General features: G+C 50.9%; 1 protein-coding gene across 5 annotated transcripts in view; it reads left to right on the top strand.

The window, feature by feature from the left end:
• Nucleotides 1-24,133, top strand: part of HIVEP3 (HIVEP zinc finger 3) — a 461,664-nt gene that overhangs the window by 389,679 nt on the left and 47,852 nt on the right. For 4 of the 5 annotated variants that reach the window (XM_081055100.1, XM_081055104.1, XM_081055102.1 and 1 more), the window contains 2 exons: nucleotides 11,392-16,980; nucleotides 19,820-19,965. In XM_081055100.1, the coding sequence (XP_080911226.1) occupies nucleotides 11,923-16,980; nucleotides 19,820-19,965 (5,204 nt within the window). In that variant the 5' untranslated portion in view covers nucleotides 11,392-11,922. The remainder of the gene's footprint in view (nucleotides 1-11,391; nucleotides 16,981-19,819; nucleotides 19,966-24,133) is intronic. The other variant, XM_081055103.1, reaches the window with a different exon arrangement.

The raw sequence follows: 24,133 nt of genomic DNA on the forward strand, positions 1-24,133 counted from the left end.
GATTTGCAGTTCCCTAATGAATAATGATGTTGAGCATTTTTTCATGCGCTTTTTGGCCATTTATATATATATTCTTTGGCGATATATTCAAAGAGCTATTTAAAATGAGTCCTTTGCTTACTTTTTGATGTGGTGTTTTGGTTTTTCATTCTTGATTTGTAGGAGTTCTTTATATGTTCTGGATATTAGCCCCTTACCACACATACGATTTGCAAATATTTTCTCCTATTCTGTAGGTTTCCTTTTCACTCTGTTGATTATGTCATCTGATGCACAAACGTTTTAGATTTTGATGAAGTCCAGTTTATCTATTTTTACGTTGGTTGCCTGTGCTTTCAGTGTCATATCCAAGAAATCATTGGTAAACCCAATATCATGAAGCTTTTTTCCTATGTTTTCGTCTAAGAGTTTTATAGTTTTACCTCTTACATTTAGGTCTTTGGTCTATCTTGAGTTAAGTTTGGCTGAAAGCTAATTGGATTGTTTCCCTTTTTAAAATTCATTTTTATACATTTTTTATATTCTTGATGAGTCCTTTGTCAAAATACGTTGCAAATATCTTCTCCCAACCTGTATTTGTCTTTGAACTCTATTATTGGTATCTTCTGATGAGCAGAATTTTTTCATTTTAATGAAGCCCAGTGTATCAATTCTTTCTTTTATGATTATATGATTATGCTTTTCGTGAACTGTATAAGAAATCTTTGCTGGATCCAAGTTCATGAAGATATGTTTTTGTGCTTTTTTGCTACAAGTTTTATTGTTTAATCTTTTGTATTTAGGCCAATAATCCACTTCACATTAATATTTATGTATGGTGTGAAGGAGGGGCCTGCTTCATTTTTTCCCCTATAGATATCTCATTGCTTCAGCACTATTTATTGAAAAGATTACCATTTCTCCATCAAATGCAGTAACACCTTAATTGTAAATCAGGTGACTATCTATGTGGGAATCTGTTGCCTTATTCTGTTGTTGCCATTGATTTGTTTGTTTGTTTCTCCTTATGTTGGTACCACACAGTTAACTTTATAGTAGTCTATAATTTATGTCTCTTTTCCTATTACTGGCCTGGCATTGAGAAGGTCCATGTAATGCTTAAAGACTAAGTGAGTAAATGAAATGGGCTTCAAAGTGATCATTATAACTAGTCCATTACTAGTTACATTACTAGTATCATTACTAGTACAGTATATCCATCCTGCCATGTGGGCAAGAATGGTGGAGACAAGTAATCCCTAATTTTGTCGTTGTTCACATTTGGAATACATTGTATATGTCACCGAGTCTCCCTGGTCATTTATCCTTATATAGTTTATTCCTGTGTGCGCGTGCGTGCGTGCGTTATAATGTGTTCTGTAGACTGAAGAACCTTAACTACCTAGAAAGCTTATAGACAGGTGTGCCTTCTGTACAGAAATCATTTGTGTAGAAACAAAATGTCACCAAAGGAACAGCTAGAGAGCGACTGGAAACTGACGAAAAAGCAGGCCACTGCAACAACTGTGAAGTACAGGTCTTTTGGGGCAACATTGATGAGCGACTGGCAGAATGCAAATGGCCAGAAGACAAGTTGCCTGACCCGGCCCCAGTCTCATTTCAGGCTTTGTTCTTTCCTAAGCTCTTTCCTAAGCTCTTTCCTAAGCTCTTTCACCCACAGGTACTTCCTGGACCATTTAAGATGAGCCGGTTAAGTTCAGATGCTCGCCAAGTTCTCAGGAGCGTCCAGAAGCTTCTTTTAATCTTTACCAGGACAAGATGCATATAAATAAATGACACATAGGTAGACCCATAGGGAATTAGATTTGCAACAATAGATACCTTCGTTGATTAATAAACTGCAAGTCTGTGTTTTACCAGGCCTATCGCAGTTCATTTTCCAGTCTCAATGCCGACAAGACTGAAACACTGTTGATACTTTTCTAAGTGAAAGGGGAAAAAACATCTCTTAACAAGGCCAGCTACATGATGGGAAGGAAGACTGCTGGGAACCCTGTTTGGTTACTGGAAGTGTTAGGGCTGTGATTGAAATCGGACTGCTGTCTGTGAAGCCCCAGCTGCTTTGAGGGTCTCCACGGGGAAGGTCACCTGATGGCCTAGGTTCAGGTTCGAGCTCTGCCATTACCAGCTTTGTGATTCTGTGCCTCAATTTCCTCATCTGTAAAATGAGGATGATAACAGTCCCTGCCTGATAGAGTGATTGCGTAAACACTAAAAACAGCCCCAACACAGTTTAAGAGTTCAGTTGTTTGGACTAGACACAGGGCATTGGTTAGAACCATCTTTTACTGAGTTATCACAACCACAAATAATCAGGGCTAAGTCTGGGTTTCTGAGGGTCTGGCAGAGTGGAGTTCAGGCTGCATTTTTGCTTAGTCTTGACTGGGAAACGTGTTTCCTCGGGGATGTCGCGGGAAACTTTGTCCTCCTTAGTGATGTCAATTCCACCTTGGACTCTGGGCTCTTAACTCGAAGACAATCACCAGCCAGGTATAACTCACCCAGGACTGCCTAGCTTTCTCTTTGCTATGAATAGAATTTGCTTTTCGACCAGTATGTAGAAATCCCAAGTCCTGGCTGGGTCATGGGACTGGGAGGGAGGAGACAAAGGAAAAGTAGGAATGCAGAGACCACAGTCACCCAAGAGGAGTGATTTGGGAGCCTCCCAGACAGTGAATAATCCACCACGCATAGTTGGGGTGGCGGGGAGCATTTATCAAGAGACTCAGTGCTGAGGTTAGCAGGGGTCACATGGAGTGATTTGCACATGGGGAAGACTTTGGTGCAAGTGGAGTGGCTGAAGTTAACTGGTGAGGCTTCCTTGGAAGAGCTGGGGTGCTGGGAAGGAAGACAGACTCCATCTGGGCCAAGGTCAGTACTCGTGGGGGTTTTCTAGGCAGTAGCCTACACTCAGGGTTCACATCCAACCTCTGCCCTTTCTTATATCATCTGAAATTGGCGTCACCTCTTTGAGCCTCAGTCTTCTCATCTGCAAAAAGGGGACGTGTGAGGATTAATATATGAATGTTTAGTATAATTTGGGAATGGGGTAGGTATAAGTATTTAAATTTTTTTTCAGGACTTTACTCAGTGCTAGATCCAATGCTAGGCACTGGAAATACAAAGATGAATAAGGCCCTGTCTCTGCCCGGTCCAGGGGAAGACAAGTTTGACAGGAAGATGCTGATGCGTGGTTAAGCCACCGCCCTGACCGGTGACAGACATCTCAGCTTCTCAGGAAAGCAGCGCTGTTTGGCCTATTGGATTAGTGGAAAACTTTTTCCCAACAGAGGCAATCCATCAGACCCTAGGTAATGTCTGTTTTCTATGAGTGAATCCAGGCCAGAGGTGTGAGGGGCTGGTCGCCCCATATGCCCGATCCAGCCCAGTTGCAGGCCCCAGGCCACCCCGTGGGACCAGACTGTGCCTTCCACTGCTTTCTGAGGGTCAATTCTGGCCCCAGTTCTGTTGGAAGATCTGTTTGGCACAACTGAGCCTTCACAGTTTGGGACTTATTCTTGTCGTTTTGGGGCTTAACAGGGAACATGTGGCAACTCCTGCCCAGACCCTGAACCCACCCCAGGACAGTGTGGGCCCCCAAAGTTCTAAACCTCACTAGAGATGAAGAAATACAGATTTTTTTTGGAAAGTAATATACCATTGTAGTCAGCAGAATAATGATTCCCCAAAGATGTTCCCATTCTAAACCCTGAAACCTGTGAATAGGTTGCATTTCATGGCAAAAGTGACGTTATAAGTGTGATAAGGATCTGAAGATGGGGAGATGATCCCGGATTATCCAGGTGGGCCCAACACAACCGTAAGAGTCCTCTAAGTGAAAGAGGGAGGCAGAGCCGTCAGTGTTAGTCATTCACGTGAGAAAGACACGGCCAACCATGGCTGGCTTTGAAGATGGAGAGGGCCATGAGCCAAGGAAGGCAGGCAGCCTCTAGAGGCTGGAAAAGGTGAGGAAAGGGATTCTCCCGTAGAGCCTCCAGAAAGAAAATGGGCCCTACCTTGATTTTAGTGCAGTGAGACCCATTCCAGACTTCTAGAACTGAAAGATAATACATTGTGTTGTTTTTAGCCACTAAGCCTGTGGTGATTTGCTCCAGCAGCACTAGGAAGTTAATACAACCATTTTGCCTTTCATATTAGCTAATATTAAAGCGATTGGTTATATTCCAGGTAGAAAGAAATTTGGAGAAACAGCCCTCACACACAATTGGTGGGAGTATGAATTTGTGCTTTTGGGGGAGATATTTGTCAGTACCCATCAAAAGCTTCAAGGTACATTACCTTTGGCCAAGTACTTTCCCTTCTTAGGATTTATCCTGTGGCTATACTTACATGAGGTTGTTCTTTGTAGCATTCCTTGGAATAGGAAAAGCTGGAAACAACCTTCATATCCCATCAGTAAAGCTGAATTTGAATACAGCACCAAATGGGATACTGTGCTGCCCCCAGAAAGAGGGAGGAGAAGCTAGATATCCATGCATAGGTGTTTTTTTAAAAAAGCAAGTCACTGATCGGAATGTATGATATATTTTCTTCATTTATATAAAAAAATCCAATATGCACACATATATTTACATAAATGCCTTATGCTGTCGGGAAGAACATATTAATTTAACTGTAGCTTCTCTGAAGAAGGGCATGTGGAGGACAGGGGGATACAGGGGAAGTACAATTCTACAAAGGTTTAAAATTTTTCAAGTACATTTTCATTTTTTTAAAATGTAAGAAGATCAAAGCTCCCTAGTCTTTCTGTCCTATAACCAGCCATTGGAGCTTCTGGTCTAGGCAAATCTTCTGGTCTGGACCAAAGCCCCTGGAGTGAGCACAGAGATGTAGAGAGCAGAAACAACCAGTCTTGGAGATGAAGGGGCAGGGCATGGAAGGAAAGGCTTGCATGTCAGGACCTGGCCAGGGTCTAGACAGGTGGGGCCAGTGTCCAGGAGGTCTGGACAACATGCTCTGGAGAGCAGGGATGTACACTGACCTCCGGGCAGGGGCAGTTTGTGGGAGACCCCACCCTGAGTGGTCAGAATCTCCTACAGGTGAGTCCAGCGTTTAGCTGAGGGAGAGACGGGGCTTTGACAGATGACATTTGCAATGTTGGTTGGTGCCAACAACCGTAGCTGAGACTGGCATAGTATGCTTCCCCAGGCCTCCCGCAGAGTGGCCAACTGGACTGATGGAGGGTCAGGCAGGCCTGACCTTGCCAATCCATCTCAGCCAGTCGTACTAGGAGGGTTGCCTTTTGCAAACATCAGCACGTATCCCTAGCTATAGATTCACCTTGACCTAGGTCTGATTGGCTTTTGGAGCTTTGTTTGTCCTGCGGAATTCTTCCCCAGCTCAATTACAGCCTGCCTGAGCAAACTAGGAAACTTGGCCCGTGTTTTTCACAGTTGGGCATACTTCCACCTGATCTTAGAATCCTGAATCCATTTTTGTCAGAATGGAAATGAGCCTTGAGGTCATTTAGCCCAACTATTTCGTGTTACAGAAGGGAAAAGAATAGGCCCAGAGAGGGAAGTGCCTTTTCAAGCATTTTCCGGCTTCCTGCTACAGGTGACTGGGCTCCGGGCCTACTCTACTGCCCTTGCTGGAGGAAACACAGAGAAAGGTGGAGAGGGTTCTGGGAGCCAGCCCAGCCATGGTGAAGAGCTCTGGTGCTCAACCCCCTGCTATCACCTGTGCCATCCTACCTACAGCCGGGGTCTGTCTGCCCTTGCGGAGCTCCCTGGGAGGCTCAAGGGTCAAGCAGCACCTGCATTGAGGAGAATTGGCCCCAAACTGAGGATTGAAAAACTCAGGGATTTTCTCCAGCTCGGCCTGGACACTTCCTAGCTGGTTGTCTGTGGGCAGGAGACGCCTCTCCTGGGGCCTCAGTTTCCTCCCAGAAGCAAATAGGGATGATGGGTACAAATGCTGGGAGTTCAGGACAGGATTGGGCTTATGCAATTTGCCCCTTCAGCTGTAGAGGAGGCCAGAATTCAGGATCCCGCCGAGAGCTGCTATCCCTTGGGCCTCGGTCATTAGTCCACAGGATCCCAATGACCACGAGGCACAGTGGAAGCTCCAAAATCTCCAACCTTAGTCGGAGAACCATCTCATGTGACTTCCAAGGAGGCAGGGGGATGGACCAGCTGACCAGGGAACGCCGTGTGCCAAGGTTGAGATGATTTCAATCTGTGAGTGTCTTCTGTTCTAGTTTGAGCCTTGGATTGGTGTGAAGCGTTCAGTTTGAAAAGTGTCCCAGTAAGTCTGATCTATCAGACTTGTCACCAGCTGATCTCCTGCCTGTGCTCCTGTCCCCACTGCTGGGACCACTTGGCCCTGCTCAGCTCGGGAACCAATGCTTCCTTTGTGTGAGGGATCTTGGGAAGCCTGTACCCATAGCCGGCTGGTTCAGCATCACGTTGGCTTCTTTGGAGGCTCTGCTTTGACCTCCAGATTCAATGTCTGCTCTCATTTCTTGAGCACCAGCTGTGTTCCAGGTACTTTCCATGCATGACAACTCAATCTTCATGATAATCCAGGGCCTAAAAGCAGCAGAAGCAGGATTACACCCCAGGCCAGGGCTCTTTTCCATAAGGCCATGGCAGTGCCTCAAACAGAAAGACTTTCCCCAATAACAATGATTACCGTTCTTTTTTGAACGCTTACTATATGCCAGGTACTATGCTAAGTAAGTGCTTTATATGAATTAACTCAGTTTAAACCACATGGGGTACATTTACTGTCCCCATTTTACAGGTAGGGAGACTGAGGCCTCCAGAGTTTCTAAGAATTTCCATTAGGAGGTGGAGGAGCGAGGATTTAAATACAAGCTGTCTGAGTTGCGATGCTGCCTTCGGAGTCGCTGTGTGGTGTGTGGCCTTAGTGACTGGACACTTGCTTCACAGCAAGTGCCCATCTTGTCCTTTAGGCCCAAACCCTAGTCTGTGTTGGCCTGGGCTCCTTTTCCGCTCTTCATAACCAATGTTGCACTCCAGTCCCCTGTGAATGTGTTTGTTTGCCCCAAAAGGGACCAAGTAGCTGTGGCTTAAGACAAGATAGAAGGTATATTTCTCTCTCAGGGGCAGGTGACTTTGCTTCTAGTCTTCTTGTCCCACCATTCTTAGGTTCCTTCCTGAAAAAATGAGAATGTGGAGGATGGGTCCTTTTCTTTCTGGCTATAACCTGCAAGCTGCATTCATTATGTTGGCCGGCACTGGCTGCCAGGGAGGCTGGGAAATACAGTGTAGCTAGGTGTCCATAAACCCAGCTGAAGTTTGGGGGCTTCGATTACTAAAAGAGTGGGAGACATTTTCAGTCTCTGCTCCGTTCCCCATTCCCAGCCAGAGCCTCACCCTTGGCCTTGGCCACTCTCTTGGGCAAGGTGTCCTCTGTGGCTCTCAGACGACCTCTCCCTGTCAGTGTCCGCACGCACGTCCCCACATCTAGCCTGCCTTGGCACCATCTGAGCCCACAGCTACTTTTACTTTCCTTTGCAGGTGAAGAATTCTGCTCCATCTGGCACACACACCACACACAGTATCACACAAAGATTCTTGGAAGGGGCACTGGGTTTGTTTTGGGTCATTGAATGAAAATACTGTTTGCCTCCTATCCAGCCTGTGGCCTTCTGCGATGGGTTTCAGCTTTTGAAGTGAGGAGAAAGGCTTACTTCCTTGGTGTTTTTAAGATCAGCATGTTGTATTACTATCAGTAAAATGTTGACCATATTTTGGCATATTGAGGTGCGTGCATGCATGTGTGTATGTGTGTGTGTGTAAATTACAAGCAAAGAACTCTGTGAAGCCCCTTCCCCCCTATGTCTGTCTTGCCTTAGTCTTATCTAACTTGGCTGGTGACCCAGACTCCCTAGTCCAGAGCCCAAGGCAGATTCAGCTGGCCTCCTGCCGGGACTGGTGGAAACATCTTCTTCATAGCGCCCATCTCCCATCTCCCCTCTGGTAAAGCCCTCACGGGTGTCCACTCTGGCTTACAGCCATTATGTCCCGAGGCCTTGGATGTGGAAGGTGCTTTCCAGTTTGGTTTCAGAACTTTGGGCCACCTTGCCCTGTTGGCTCTTCCCAATCCCCTGGGACCCTCATGGCTCCAGCCCCAGGACCCTACTCTCTTCCCTGTTGGGCTGTTCTAATAGCTAAAACTGTGGAAGCTTCCAGAAATGGAAGTTGCATTGTCTAAGACGTTAGTCAACTGGCCTTTGAAACTCAGGTTTCCTCATGGTTCGAAGCTGGTTTCTGAGTTAGAGCCCTGGGGGCTCCGGCCTCCGCGGCCGACAGTGTGGACTCCACAGCCATCCTGCCACCATCAGCAGAGGGCGTCCATCCTCCCTTAGGCCTGAGGCTCTGGCCCATGTTGGCCCCACTCTTGGGCCCTGTCATGGAAACCCTCTACCTCTGACCTCACGTCACTGGTGCCTTTTACAGGTACCCTCACCAATTCTCTGGAGAAGCAGGTTTTTTTCTCTGTTACTTCAAATTTATGTTAAAATTTTATACATACTCTCAGAAGCACAGAAGGTAGAAAAGAGCCATTTTCTTGGTGTCACTGGTCACAGTGATTAGAAACCATCCTTCTACAGGAGTTGAAGAGTTAAGTGACAAAGTATATATGCCAATCTGAACAGTAACCTATTCCAAGGCTGAGGCCCTCTTAGTTCCTGTGGTGTCGCCTCACATCCACCCATGGTCCCAGCTGCCCACTCCCACTGCCCCTTGTATGAAGAACCTCACACCTGTCATGAGCTATAGAGCAGGGCAGCAGAGAGCACTGGCCCAGGATCTGAGGACTGGTGTGGCCCTGGGCACGTCGTTGGCCACCATGGGCCAGGTGCCCTGTCTGCAGAATGAAGGAGTGGGCCTTCTAGCACGCAGACCCCACTGACTCCATGATCTAGGGAGCTGACCGTGCTAATGTATCCTGTTGCTCCTCTCAGAGGGCCCTGCTTGGGGAGTGCCAGCCCCAGCTTGTAGGTGTAGGGTAGACACTGACCCTGGGTGACCCCACTGGCCCAGGAAGGCATCTGATGACCCAACAGTCCCCTGACTGTCTTCCTCATCCACTCCACCCCTCCCACCTAGCCTGGGAATTGCCCCAAATCTCAGCCATTGGGTGCTTCCCTGCCTGCCCCTGGGGAGTCTTGAGAATCAGTGAAGGGACAACTGCAGGACTGGACAACGTAGGGTCCTCCTTGGCCAACTGACCCCCACTCAGATTGATCATTCACCACACCATCGTGCGGCACCACTCATCCATCAGAAGACGCAAAGCTGACCACTAGCTAGTATTTTTTGGGGGGGAGGGTGTTGAGGTCCTTGCCTGAAAGGGTCAATAGAAATAGTAAGTATAGTCAACCCCTTATTATCCTTACCCAGCACCCAAGGGCCTCCCCCTACGAGGTGCAACCAGGCCAGGGAATCCCTGACCAGCCTGGAGGACAGTTCTCCATCCACACTGCAGATGGCATCTGCCTTGGCTGCCTTTTAGATGACTCAGCACTTTTGCCCACCTCAGCTTAGACAAGTGAGGCCCGGGGTGATGCCCCCAGGATGGACTCCCCATTTCTCCTGTTCAGCCGCCAAGCGAGGTTAGAACATAAGTTGGAAGGCCTCCTTTGCTGTTAAGCCTTTAGACACCTGCTCACACTCCTCACAGAAGATATAGCGATGTCCCTGGGGCCAAGCCAGTGCTCCCTCAGAATGAGAGCCATAGACGGCAGTGCCCATTGTGCCTCAGAAGTCATAGAGGGTATTGATTCACTGAGGCAGAGGACAAGTCCTGACCAGGAGCAGGAGGCACAGAAGGACAGTCTAGCTCTGCCACCATCACTGTGCAATTTTTAGGAAAAATCACATCATTCTTCTAGGCCGTGGTCTCCTCATCTGTCAATGAGAGGACTGGCCTAGATAACCAATCTCTAAGAATCCATTAGGAGACCACAGTGTAATGTCAGTCCTCATAGCAAAGATCAAAAGTTTATACCAGATACCCAGAGTCAGCACTTGTACCTGGTTTGAGTTTCAAGGTAAGTATTGATTATAAGGGTAACCACTTGTCTCTGTTTGCCTGGGACGGCCCTGATTTAGTCCTGTTGCTCCTCCAGAACCATGAGTAATGCCTCTTTCACTCTCAAAGGTGCCCTAGTTTACATGATAGCTACATGACCACCTCTACTGATGGTAATATGATGAAATGAGGTTTCCCTGCCGTCCTCACATTGGCCCTGCTTTGAGAGGATGCCTTCTTTGCCTGAGTCAAAGGAGGCCTTTGACTGCTCAAAGAATAGCCTTTGCTGAGTTGTGACCTTCCATTGATAAAAATCAATCACTGCGTATGCTGGAGGGAGGTCATTAGACACAGGTGATCTCATGCGTCATTCACTGCCCCAGTCTGAAGTGCCACATGAAGAAGTTCTTTCCAATAACCCTTTGCTTCTAGCAAGGAACTGAGATAGTTCTTCCTCTCTGGCTATAAGGACTCTGTAATGAACCACATCTCTTTTCTCCCTGGCTGCCAGGAAGCTCAGATATAAGTGTATAGCTGAACGGTAGAAACTATGTAAATCCTTCTGATTGGTATGCCAGTGTTTTTTCCATCCCACCAATCCTGACTTCCTGCCTTATTTACATTTCCTTTGTTCTGACTGGGGCACTAACTGGACAAGGAAGGACTACAAAGCTGGAGGAACCTGCCAGAATGATCCTCCCAGCTATTGCTTGGCAGATCAGATAGTCACAGCTGTATTAGACTGAGCTCCCACAGGTTAGGGCTTTAGCTTCACCATGAAATACTTACTAGGGAGGTGGGTTAGAAGCGGGGGGGAAGCCATGAATGATGCCCTTTCTGGAAACCTTCAGAATCCAGCATCAGAGGAGAGTGACACTAACCTAAGAATAATCTACCCCTTGGAAAGCTCGTCCCTGAATAACCCACCCAGGCCTCCTCCTCCACCGACCAGCCCTCATCCAGCAGCATCCACGTCCAATACCGTATTGGACCCTACTGCGGCCCTGAGGCACAGTTGAGGCAGGAATTGTTGTTTTCCGTTTTCTAGATGAGGCAACTGATACTTAGGGAGCTAAAACCCTCTCTCAGAGCAGAGACTGGAGCTCAGGCCTCCCGTCCAAAACTGCCCTGACTCTGCTCCCAATGCCCCACATAGCCACAGTCCCCAGAAACACAGCTGGCACTCAAGTCACCCAACAGCACTCTGAATGTGGGAGAGGGAGGGGTGGTCAGTGCCCAGGTGTGCAGAGCCGGGGGCCAGGGGACCAGCTGCCCAGGCTGTGGACGAGTCACAGTAACCCTCTCTTCTCTTGTGTGTATTTGTATGTGTGTGTGTATTTCTGTGTGTGTGTGTTTGTCACATAGAAGAACGTGAATTCCCCTCCAACGCGGTGATCTCCACCACAGGACTAAAGGAGAGAAGAGGCCGGGCAGAGCCGCTCACGGCCTCCAGTGTGGCTTCTCTCGTGCCAGGACCAGGGATGACTGGGCCATGCACACAGACGTCCCCAGCCTTCAACAGTTCGCATAGCACACAGGGGACTCGTGGGGGGCCACTTGTCACTGCCAACTGAAACAATACGATGGCAACACTGACGTCCTTCACGACGTTTCCACGACAGACATTCAGGTGGAAAGTGCAGGTGCATTTTCTGTCTGCAAAGTAGAGGGCCATGCCTCACCAACGTGAATAGTTTGAGCCCTGATGACCCGCTCTGAGTCGGCTCACAGCCAGTGACACTTGCAAAAAAACTCCCAAAGCTGTCTTGGGTTTGGCTTCCTCAGCTCTTGACCAATGTGGCCAAAGCCAGACGCTTCCTTGGGACACTTGGATTATTCATAAATGCAGCCTGCCCTTACCCTCCCTGAATAGCATCTGAAGTCTCCGTGGAGGTCATGGATCCTGAACAAAGTGTCAAGGGCACCAAGAAGGCTGAGGGAAGTCCCCGGAAGCGGCTGACTAAAGGAGAAGCCGTTCAGACCAGTATTTCGGCCAGCGCCCCCTACCCAGGCAGCAGCACGGCCACCATCCCTGAGGGCCCCCTCCAAGAGCTCCTAGCCCCGCAGCCCTTCCCGGGCCCCTCATCGTCAGTTCTTAGGGAAGGCTCTCAGGAGAAAATGGGCCAGCAGCAGAAGCCCCCCAAGAGATCCTCCATCGAAGCCTCTGTCCACATCTCGCAGCTTCCACAGCACCCTCTGACACCAGCATTCATGTCGCCCGGCAAACCTGAGCACCTCCTAGAGGGGTCAACGTGGCAGCTGGTCGACCCCATGAGACCTGGACCCTCCAGCTCCTTCGTGGCTCCTGGGCTCCATCCTCAGAGCCAGCTCCTCCCTTCCCATGCTTCCATCATGCCCCCCGACGATCTGCCTGGCATCCCCAAAGTCTTTGTGCCCCGTACCTCCCAGGTCCCGTTGAAGCCCATCGAAGAGGCACACAAAAAGGAGAGGAAACCCCAGAAGCCAGGCAAGTACATCTGCCAGTACTGCAGCCGGCCCTGCGCCAAGCCCAGTGTGCTCCAGAAACACATCCGCTCGCACACAGGTGAGAGGCCCTACCCCTGCGGCCCCTGTGGCTTCTCCTTCAAGACCAAGAGTAACCTCTACAAGCACAGGAAGTCCCATGCCCACCGCATCAAAGCCGGCCTGGCCTCGGGAGTGGGCAGCGAGATATACCCCCCGGGGCTAGAGATGGAGAGGATCCCCGGGGAAGAGTTTGAGGAGCCCACCGAGGGAGAAAGCACCGATTCAGAAGAAGAAACAGGCACCACCACATCCACTCACCCTGCAGAGCTCTCCCCCAGGCCTAAGCACCCCCTCCTGTCCAGCAGTTTGTACAGCTCTGGGAGCCAGGGTTCCAGCCATGAACGCTGTTCCTTGTCCCACTCCAGCTCAGCCCAGTCGCTCGAGGACCCCACACCATTTGTAGAACCCTCATCAGAACACCCCCTGAGCCATAAACCCGAAGACACCCACACCATAAAGCAGAAGCTGGCCCTCCGCTTGAGTGAAAGGAAAAAGGTCATCGACGAGCAGGCGTTTCTGAGCCCGGGCAGCAAGGGCAGCACTGAATCTGGGTATTTCTCCCGCTCCGAGAGCGCCGAGCAGCAGGTCAGCCCCCCAAACACCAACGCCAGGTCCTATGCAGAGATCATCTTCGGCAAGTGCGGGCGGATCGGGCAGCGGACCACCATGCTGACGGCCACCTCCACCCAGCCCCTCCTGCCCCTGTCCACTGATGACAAGCCCAGCCTGGTGCCTTTGTCTGTGCCCCGGACACAGGTCATCGAGCACATCACCAAGCTCATCACTATCAACGAGGCCGTGGTGGACACCAGCGAGATAGACAGCGTGAAGCCCAGGAGGAGCTCGCTGTCACGGCGCAGCAGCATGGAGTCACCGAAATCCAGCCTCTACCGGGAGCCTCTGTCATCCCACAGCGAGAAAACGAAGCCGGAACAATCACTGCTGAGCCTCCAGCACCCACCCAGCACCACTCCCCCCGTGCCTCTGCTGAGAAGCCACTCAATGCCTTCTGCCGCCTGCACCCTCAGTACCCCTCACCACACCTTCCGCGGTAGCTACTCCTTCGACGACCACGTCACCGACTCCGAAGCCCTGAGCCGCAGCAGTCAAGTGTTTACCTCCCACCCCCGAATGCTCAAGCGTCAGCCGGCCATTGAACTACCTTTGGGAGGGGAGTACAGTTCCGAGGAGGCAGGGCCAAGTAGCAAAGACACAGCCTCCAAACCCGCAGACGAGCCGGAACCCAAGGAAAGCGAACTCACCAAAAAGACCAAGAAGGGCTTGAAAACAAAAGGGGTGACCTATGAATGTAACATATGTGGTGCTCGGTACAAGAAAAGGGACAACTATGAGGCCCATAAGAAATACTACTGCTCAGAGCTTCAGATCGCAAAGCCCATCTCTGCAGGTGCTCACGCATCTCCGGAAGCCGAGAAGAGCCAGGCTGAGCACGAGCCCTGGTCCCAGATGATGCATTACAAACTGGGGACCACCTTGGAGCTCACTCCACTGAGGAAGAGGAGGAAAGAAAAGAGCCTTGGGGACGAGGAGGAGCCACCTGCCTTTGAGCTGACAAAGAGTCAGTTTGGCAGCCCCAGGCCATCTGATGCTGCTCGGAACCTTCCCTCAGAATCCACCAAGTCACCAGCAGAACCGAGTAAGTCAGTGCCCTCCTTGGAGGGACCCTCAGGCTTCCAGCCAAGGACTCCCAAGCCAGGGTCTGGTTCTGAATCAGGGAAGGAGAGGAGAACAACGTCCAAAGAAATTTCTGTCATTCAGCATACCAGCTCCTTTGAGAAGTCCGACTCTCTGGAGCAGCCCAGTGGCTTGGAAGGGGAAGACAAGCCTCCAGCCCCATTCTCATCACCCCCGCCCGCCCCGCATGGACGCTTGGCTCACTCTCTGCAGCCCAAGTTGGTCCGCCAGCCCAACATTCAGGTTCCTGAGATCCTGGTGACCGAGGAGCCCGACCGGCAGGACACAGAGCCAGAGCCACCTCCCAAGGAGCCTGAGAAGACAGAGGAGTTCCAGTGGCCCCAGCGCAGCCAGACGCTCGCCCAGCTCCCAGCCGAGAAACTGCCACCCAAGAAGAAGAGACTTCGCCTGGCGGAGATGGCTCAGTCATCGGGGGAGTCCAGCTTCGAGTCCTCCGTGCCTCTGTCCCGCAGCCCAAGCCAGGAAAGCAGTGTCTCGCTGAGTGGGTCCAGCCGCTCGGCATCCTTTGAGAGGGACGACCATGGAAAATCCGAGGCCCCCGGGCCCTCGTCTGACACGCGCTCCAAAGCCTTGGGCACTCACATGCTGACCGTCCCCAGCCACCACCCGCACGCCCGAGAGATGCGGCGGTCAGCCTCAGAGCAGAGCCCCAACATTTCCCATTCCGCCCACATGACCGAGACACGCAGCAAATCATTCGACTATGGCAGCTTGTCCTTGACAGGCCCTTCTGCACCGGCCCCAGTTGCTCCAGCAGCCCCAGTGGCCCCACCAGAGAGAAGAAAATGCTTTTTGGTGAGACAGGCCTCTCTGAGCAGGCCTCCAGAACCAGAGCCAGAGGCTGCCCCCAAAGGAAGACAGGAGAGCGAGGAACCAAAGCCCTCATCCAGTAAACCTTCAGCCAAAAGCTCATTGCCCCAGATTTCTTCAGTGGCCGCCTCACACAGTGGGTACCCGGGAAGCAAGAGCCAGGTACAGGACAGACCCCCGCTGGGGTCCACTCCACCCTACACAGAAGCACTGCAGGTTCTCCACCACCCCATTGCCCAGCTCCCCTTGCATGAGAAACCATACCTGCCCCCACCTGTCTCCCTTTTCTCCTTCCAGCACCTCTTGCAGCATGAGCCAGGACAGTCTTCAGAATTCTTTTCCACTCAGGCCATGTCCAGCCTCCTCTCCTCACCGTACTCCATGCCCCCTCTTCCTCCCTCCTTATTTCAAGCCCCACCACTTCCTCTCCAACCTACCGTTCTGCACCCAGGTCATCTCCCCCTCCCCCAGCTCATGCCTCACCCAGCCAACATCCCCTTCCGGCAGCCCCCTTCGTTTCTTCCCATGCCATACCCAGCCTCCTCAGCCCTCTCTTCCGGGTTTTTCCTGCCTCTGCAATCCCAGTTCACCCTTCAGCTCCCAGGTGATGTGGAGAGCCGTCTGCCACAGATCAAAACCAGCCCGGCCCCAGTGACAACCGGAACCGCTGGCCTCTCCTCCAGCGCAGAGTATAGCAGTGACATCCAGCTGCCCCCCATGGCTCCCCCATCCAGCTCCTCAGCACCCACATCAGCACCCCCACTGGCCCTGCCTGCCTGTCCAGACACCATGGTGTCCCTCGTTGTGCCTGTCCGAATTCAGACCAACATGCCGTCCTATGGGAGTGCCATGTACACCACTCTCTCCCAGATCCTAGTCACCCAGTCCCAAGGCAGCTCAGCCACTGTGGCTCTTCCCAAGTTTGAGGAGCCCCCATGCAAAGGGACAATGGTGTGTGGGGCAGATATATACCCCGGACTGGCCGGGGTAAGTGAAGAGCAGAGCAGAAGTTTCCAGACTCCATACCTGAGAGTGCCTGTGACATTACCTGAAAGAAAAGGCACTTCCCTGTCACCAGAGAGTGTCTTGAGCCCGGAGGGGAGTTCATCAACAGTGGGAGGAAGCAAACGCGTCCTTTCACCAGCCGGCAGCCTTGAACTTACCATGGAAACCCAGCAGCAAAAAAGGGTGAAGGAAGAGGAGGCTTCCAAGGCAGATGAAAAACTAGAGCTGGTAAAACCATGCAGTGTGGTGCTTACCAGCACTGAGGATGGCAAGAGACCAGAGAAATCCCACTTGGGAAGCCAGAGCCAGGGCAGGCAGGAGCTAGAATCACTGTCCAGCCTGCCCTCAGATTCATCTGACCCAAAGGAAATACCTTCCCTTCCTCACCCCACACTATCCCATGTGACAGCCCCAGGCTCAGAAGCTTTGAAGGAATATGCCCAGCCATCTGGTAAACCTCACCGAAGAGTATTGCCTCCACTAAGTGTGAAGAAAGAAGATTCCAAGGAACAACCTGACCTCCCTTCACTGGCACCTCCGAGCTCACTTCCTCTGTCAGAAACGTCCCCCAGACCAGCCAAGTCGCAAGAAGGTACGGACTCAAAGAAGGTACTGCAGTTCCCCAGCCTCCACACGACCACTAATGTCAGTTGGTGCTATTTAAACTACATTAAGCCAAATCACATCCAGCATGCAGATAGGAGGTCCTCTGTTTACGCTGGTTGGTGCATAAGTTTGTACAACCCCAACCTTCCGGGGGTTTCCACTAAAGCTGCTTTGTCCCTCCTGAGGTCTAAGCAGAAGGTGAGCAAAGAGACATACACCATGGCCACAGCTCCACATCCTGAGACAGGAAGGCTCGTGCCATCCAGCTCCCGCAAGCCCCGTATGACAGAGGTAAGTTTAGCCTGTTTCTTCTCCCCACTGATTTTAAAAGCCTTTGCTGAGCTTTTAAAGGCACATTCTCCTCAGGTGCCATTTGCAAAACTAGAGCCAAAGAGGGGGCAGGTTTCCTCTCTGTCAGTTGGGACTGGTCATCTTACCAGGAAGCATATTTATTGGGTTCCTTTGTCAGTGTGTCCCTTACGTCATCAGAATAGATACGTTTCAGTAAAGTGAGCTTTAAAGTGACCCTGTTTTCCCATTAACTGCTATTGTAAAATCAAAGACAGTCTCAGCCAGGAAAAACACAATTCTCCAAAAGACTGGAAAACTTGGCTGATGGGAATGCCTGCAGCAATTTTAGAACTTTATACCACTTCATTATATGTTTCTCCCTTGTCCTGTTAGTCTTTTCCTGCTTTCCTTATTGTCGACATCTGCTGTTTCTTTTTCTGGTACCACTTGAAATCCTCCCATTTACAGAGATTGGCAACTCTTGAAACAGTCCTTTCTTTTCTGTGACTAGAATACCAGGTAGAACTGGGTCGCATTATCCCTCTTTACCAGTAAGTGGCAATATCACTCACAGCGTGACCCACCTATGCTGTGTGCTAGCACCCAGTCCTGACTAAGGGCTCACATTTACTCCTCCAATGCCGCTGACCGGAGGCTGCTTCAGGAGCTATAAGATGAATGGGTCCCCACAAGTTCAGGAAGTTTGACAGTTGATAATTCCTCTTGCTTCAGACAAATGGCACCTCTATACCCTGACAAGGCCAGCCTAAGGATTCAGACAGTGCTGGGTTATGCTGACGTGGCATGTGAGCAATACAGTTGGTCGGTTGATTGAGCAGCTTCCCTGTGCCGGGTGCTGTGCTGGGCCCTTGAATCCAGCCAATGCTCACCCCTCCACACACACACTCTTGTGGGTAGCAGGACCATCTCCATTCTACAGAGGGAACTGGGGGTCAGAGGGTGAGAGAGGCCAAGGTCACATGGCAAATATTCAGCAAACCCAGAATTTGAACCCAAACCTGTCAGACTCCAGAGAGTCTAGTTTTCTTCTTTCAGTAATTTGAGGAAAGAAACCCTGGAAAATGACTGCAAATTTAAAGATGTCCGTTAGGGTGTCTTCAGACAAGGTGCTTTGCCCAAATCAGGCATAAATCTCCTAAACTAAATTCACATTAATAGACAAATGAACAAAACTGTGTTCTATAACTTTCCTATATTCATATCCTCTTCTTTTATCACTGAATGAATGTTATGCATTGAATTTGTTCTTAGCCCAGCTGGATATTCTTCAAAGAACTGTTTCCCAAATGTATTCCCTAAATGTCCTTATCAGTCCACAACACCCCTAAATGAGATTTCCACTTTTGCCATAAACATCATGACTGATTTGCTCTCCAGTGTCTCTTACTGGCTATGGCTACTCCCCAGATGCTGTTATAATTATGTTCATACTTATAACTACTTGTGCACCTACTATGTGCCAAGTACTGTGCTAAACTTCACTTTTATCCTCGTAACCACCTTGAAAGTTAGGATACTATATCGCCATTTTATGGATGAAAGCTAAAGCACAGAGAAGTTAGATCACTTGCACAAGGCCACACAGTAAACGGCAGAGATTCAAAACTAGATCTCACTCCAAAGCCCTCTTGGATGATCTGGACTGCCTCTCTGTTTTAATGACTAGATACTAAAAGGCCATTTGAGAAAAAGGAGTTCATTTGGCGTAATTGGGTTTGGCAATCATTAATTTAAAATGCTACTTCCCTAAAATGAGCTGAAACTTGCACACTTTTTTTGGAATATTCCATTTGATTCACTGGCATGTTTCCTACCAGCATGCAGCGGCCTGTGTGGTGCTAAAACGCAGATTCCCTGATTCCCAACCGGCTGCCTTTCTGCTCAGCCCTACCCCCTCCTTGTCAGGATAGGTGTGTTCTCTGGCACAGAGTACTGCACTTCTTAGATTGTCCCAGCACCTGGAGACATGGTGCTTCCCACACTAGCTATGATCAGTGCAGTTTCTCATGAGCTTCCTGGCAATGGCATGCAGTAGGATGGGCATCTCACCCTCGGTACTGCTGGCCCCAGCCCCCAGCCCAGCATCACTGTTTCCTATTCACGGGTGTGCCCAACCCCTGCTTCCATCAAAGGGTCTAGAGGACATGTGTGATCATCGAGCCAGCTCTCACCACTGAGGCCTGTGAAGAGAATGGGTTCCCTTCAAAGAACACCCCAGAGCCCGCACACCCTCAGGTGCATGCCCATCAGTGGGCCAGCTGTGCCCAGCTCTGGGGGAGTCTATGGGTCAGGGCTCTCAGGAGACGTCCACTGTGCTCCAGCAATGCCCTTAACCTGCTGGGTGACTTGACCTTAACTTTCTAATCTATGAAAGACCATTGGACCAGTTAATCTCCACAGGCAGAGTCTTCAATTATTTGTTCGACATTCCTTAAGCGCTTTCTCTGAGGCAGGCCTTGTGTTGGGTGCTGACATGACCGAGGAGACCAAGATGAGGCTCTGTCCCTAGAAGCTCCCAGACTAGTGCAAAAGAAAGAGCAAACACAGCTCTCCTGAGAAGACCTGGTCTTCCCAGGAGAAAGACCTGGTGTCAGAGGCCCAGTTTTGACACCAACCATGTGGCCTTGAATAAGGGACGGCACCTCTCTGGGGATCAGTTTCCCTCTTTCTGTAAAGTGGAGCTAACAGCACCTCTTCCCTTGGTAGAGTGGAGATGAAGTGGACCACGATGAAGTGTAAAAGTGTAATGCGAGGGAAGGCATCTTTCCATGATTACCATGTAACTAGCAATGATTTTGTCCTTCCTGTGGTGGGCCAGGTTCACCTCCCTTCGCTGGTTTCCCCAGAAGGCCAGAAAGATATAGCCAGAGTGGAGAAGGAAGAAGAGAAGCGAGGGAAGCCGGAGGAGGACGCTCCTGCCTCCAAGAGAGGGGAGCCGGCAAGGATCAAAATCTTCGAAGGAGGGTAAGAATCATGTTTGGTTTGGAATGTCTGCTTGCTGTGGAGTAAGCACCTGGCCAGCAGGCTGGGGTGACCCTTCCTGCGTTCAGAGGTGGTAAGCATCTAAACTGGAAGGTTCGTGCCACAGGGTTGCCCTAGGTGCCCTAGGGTTCTGGCCGTGTCTTCCAGCAGATGCCACCTTTGTAGGACATGCAGGCCAACTCTGTTTGAGAACCCCAAGCTGCTTGGTGGAGGACTGGAAATCTGGTGTACCCTGCCACTGGAGGGTCTGGGTCTTTCTCTAGCCCCTCTTTCCCTCAGGTGCTGGAGGGTTTCCAGTCCTGCGTTGAACTTGACAGTGAGTCTCCCAGGTCCTGTCCGGACTGCCGTTTACCATGGTGTGTGCTCCCCAAACGTCACCTCTGTCTGCCCAAGCAGCCACCTTGGCATGCCTGGTGTCCCACAGGGGACTGGGCTCTGCCAACTAGGCTGTTTTCAGGACTGATAGCGCACTGCACGCACCAGCTGTTTACACCGGTCTCCGTTCCAGCTGGCCGGGATCCAGGACTCACTGGTTGGTAAACGTTTAGAATCTCATCCCTGGATTTTCACCTTGGTGCTTGTCTTTGGAAACCCAATGACGTAAACATCTCAGAACTGACAACAGTGGGGCCCTCCGGGCGCCAGAAGTGTGCCTCGTTTCAGGCTTACTTTGTGGAGGTGTTGTGCGAGCTGTGTTCTGTGTGGCCACGTGTTTGCGCCCTGGGGTGCGGGTGTCTGTAAGCAGGTCCCGTGGTGTCTGTCTCAGGGTCCTGTGTCTGTGTCCCCAATGTGATCGAGGCAGCCTCATCCTATCCGTCCTGAGAGACAATCGCGTGAAGGGAAACCGACCTCCCAAAACAAGTCCCCATGAGCACACGCTGTCACTGGGGGCCTGCGACGCTCCAGCACCTGCAGGTACCTAGCTCACAAGGTCAAAGTGGGACATGCGCGTTCCTCTGTAAGGTTGAGCAGAGGCTACCAAGCTGCCCAAGGCCACCAGTGGGCATCCTCCGCTGGCACTGACCAGGAGGGGCTCTCTGGAGAGGTGGTGTGTGGAAATGAAACTTGAGGAGTTGGGTTGTCCCAGTGACAGGGAGTGGGTCTGGGATGGCAAACACCCTGCAGTGACAGGGACACCTCCCTCTGGGGGAGAAACATCCTTCCCAGACTTCCAATAGCGGCTCCTTTGAGAAACACTAGACCAAAGGTTTTTCAAAATACTAACCCTCTTTCCTTGTGGGGATGGACCAGTTGTTTGGTTAGAGCGCCCTCGTGTGTCTCTGTGTCCTCATATCATTGGGTCCTTTAAAGGCCATCTAAGACCTCATCCAAGGATTGGTGCGTCTGGACTTGTCTTCTCTCTTGCTTCAAAGACTGCCCTTGGGGCGCAGGGGTGCTACTAAGTGTTAGCTGGTGCGTGAAGAGGTTGCTTCTGCCCTGCGAGGCCACTGCGTCCAGACTGGAGATCCAGTTCCTCAGGCAGCTCCCTGATGCCTCGTTCCCCAGGGAAGCTTGGGCTCTGGGAGGGCAGCTGGCAGGAGCCTCTCCTATCCAGGGCAGTCCGTAGCTCCAGCTACTGGCTGGAGTCCTAGGCCACATAATCTGCCTTCAGCTGAAAGGTGAGGGTTATACCTCCTCTTCCTACAGCCCAGGCATCGGTCCCCACTCCTCCCCCACCCCATCCCAGCCCACCATCCTACACAGGTTGTCGCTTAGTCCCACCTGCTTTGTTTCAAAATCTCCCTCTCTTTCAAGGCCCGTCATACCTGCCCCAGAGCAACCCTCCCACTTACCCCTGTTCTACTCAGACAGTCCCCTTCCCTTCCAGCTCTGTTTCTTCATATGTAGAAGAGGACACTTTTGGATTGTTGGAGGGTCCTGTGCTATTCTGTGTAAAGTCCAGAGTTCATTGGCATGGGGGTATTTTATCACTATGACACCCATCTCTCTTATGTCCCTCCAAGATAATTTCACTCTGTTCTGTCGGCTGTGAAAAATATCATCCTCATTCTCAACCTGCCACATCTCATTTGAGCACTGCAGGGGGTTATGTAGTGTGGCCGGTCAAAGCCTCTTCTCCTGCAGACCAGCGGTCCCATCTGGACCCTGTTGTGCCTCCAACCCCCACTTCTGGTGAACCCTCTTCATTCATGGGTCTCTGGCACTGGTGTCACCCACAGGAGAGTTTGGAAATGGGACAGCGTGTTCTGGGGTTTTCACATAACGGGGACACCTCTGGCATTTCATGGATGGGGCCAGGACTGTGACCCATACAACCAATCACAGAACATTTGTCTCACCCAAAAGGCCAAAGGTGCCCCTCCACCCAGAAACACTGAATACTCATATATCCATCAGGCACAGCCATCTGAGGTCACCGTGGTTTTGCCTTAGACTCTTTTTCTTTCTTTTTTTCTTTCTTTCTTTCTTTTTGTTTTTTTTAACACAGCAAGCATTTATATTTCAGTCTAATACATGTTTGACAAGGGTGTGCAATGGGGTTCTGTTCCTAGGAATTACTAAGCCATCTAGACCCGTGGAAGCTAAGCGAGGAAGAAGGGGAATGGTGAATTGTGCGCTGGCTCTTGAAGCTTCTGCTCCCAGTTTAGTGGCCTGAGTGAGCCTCGGGGCCCCTCCTCCCTCCCTGGGAGTGAGGGAGCGCAGTCCGGCTTTGTGCCTGGGAGAACCAGAGGTGTGGTGGTCAGCACGGGCTGCTCCAGTGGGTTTAACTACATCTGCAACTTGTTGTTTTTACTCAACAATGTTTCTGAGATGTACCCTTGTTGGTCCCATATAGATCTAATTCATAGGGATGAGCGGCGAGGAGTGAGGAGCGGATGCCGTACGCATGCAGTGTTCGTGAGCCTCTTTACCACTGCTCAGCTACTCACTAGTCCCCTTACTCTTCTCCTTGACCTCCAATGCAGCAATCGATCAATTAATCAATCCATCACGGAGGAGCTGTTGATTCAGTGCCGAATGGGTGCTCTGTGCCAGACGACACCATGAGCCAAGGGGGTAAGCAGTGGTTCTGCCCCCAAAATGCTTGGGGACTGGCTCAGGTGGCAGCACAAGGTTCCGTGCCGAGGTGGAGACTACGTGTGTTGAGATGCTTCCAGCAGGCAGGGACCGCTGGGGCTGGAGTAGTCAGAGAGGGCTTTCTGGAGGGGGTGAGGCTAGACCTGGAGGGCCGGCTGCAACTGGAACAGGTGGAAAGGCAAGGCAGGTTGGTCAGCTGTCTGGGTGTAATGCAGACTCGTGTTCCTGGCCAGTCGGACTGATTGCTTCTGGCCCTGAGTATTCTCCTTTGTCAGTGTCAGCCGTTTCCTTGGCTTCAAACCTCATCACTGTGCTGGGGACACGAAATCTGGGTCTCCAGCTAGGACCTCACTTCTGAACTATAGAGCCCGATGCCTGCCTGGGAGACCCAGGGCACCTCAGACTCCGCATGTGCCGACCAAGCCGTCCACCTGTCCCTGAGAACATCTCCCACATCCAGATCTCAGAGGAAGTACCCAGCCCTTCGCACTCAAAACCTTACTGGCATCTTGGATGCCTTCTTTTCCCTCATCCTTCTCCTTCCAGTTAGTCCCGAACTCCTGGTGGCCACATGAAGCGGTCTATGAGTCGGATGTGCTCTCTCTTCATTCCTTGTGCCACGGCTCTGTTCTCCCTCTTTCCAGGTCTTGGTGTGGGTGCCTTGAGTGTCTTGGATCACGGTTCTGCCTGTGTCGAACCTCTGCTCCAGAGCCGTCTGTGGCGTCCTACCTCGAGGATCCAGTTAAACAACTCAGGCTGATCTTCCTGGCCCCATAGTGTGACCTGCCACTGCTGTGCTTTAGCTTCTGTGCCTGCTGGGGTCTGCCCAGTGCCAAATCCTATCCAGCCTTCAAAGGGTAATACTCAACCCTCTCCACTAACTAAGCTCCCAGATCCCTCCACAGCCCCTGGTTCTTTGTGTTACTTCTAGAGTCACACTGGTGCTGAAATCCATTGCCATCTCCCCCAAGGCCCCTCTTGACTTGGGTCCAAGGGCCATTCTGATACACACAAGGCATCAATTTCTATATGTTGCCTTGATTTCCTGGCGCACGTCCCCCTCCCTGCTTTCCCTGTCCCTTCCACACCTGAACAATGCCTGCATTTTCCA

The sequence above is a fragment of the Rhinolophus hipposideros genome (assembly GCF_964194185.1).
Source record: "Rhinolophus hipposideros genome assembly, chromosome: 8".
Lineage (NCBI taxonomy): Eukaryota > Metazoa > Chordata > Mammalia > Chiroptera > Rhinolophidae > Rhinolophus > Rhinolophus hipposideros.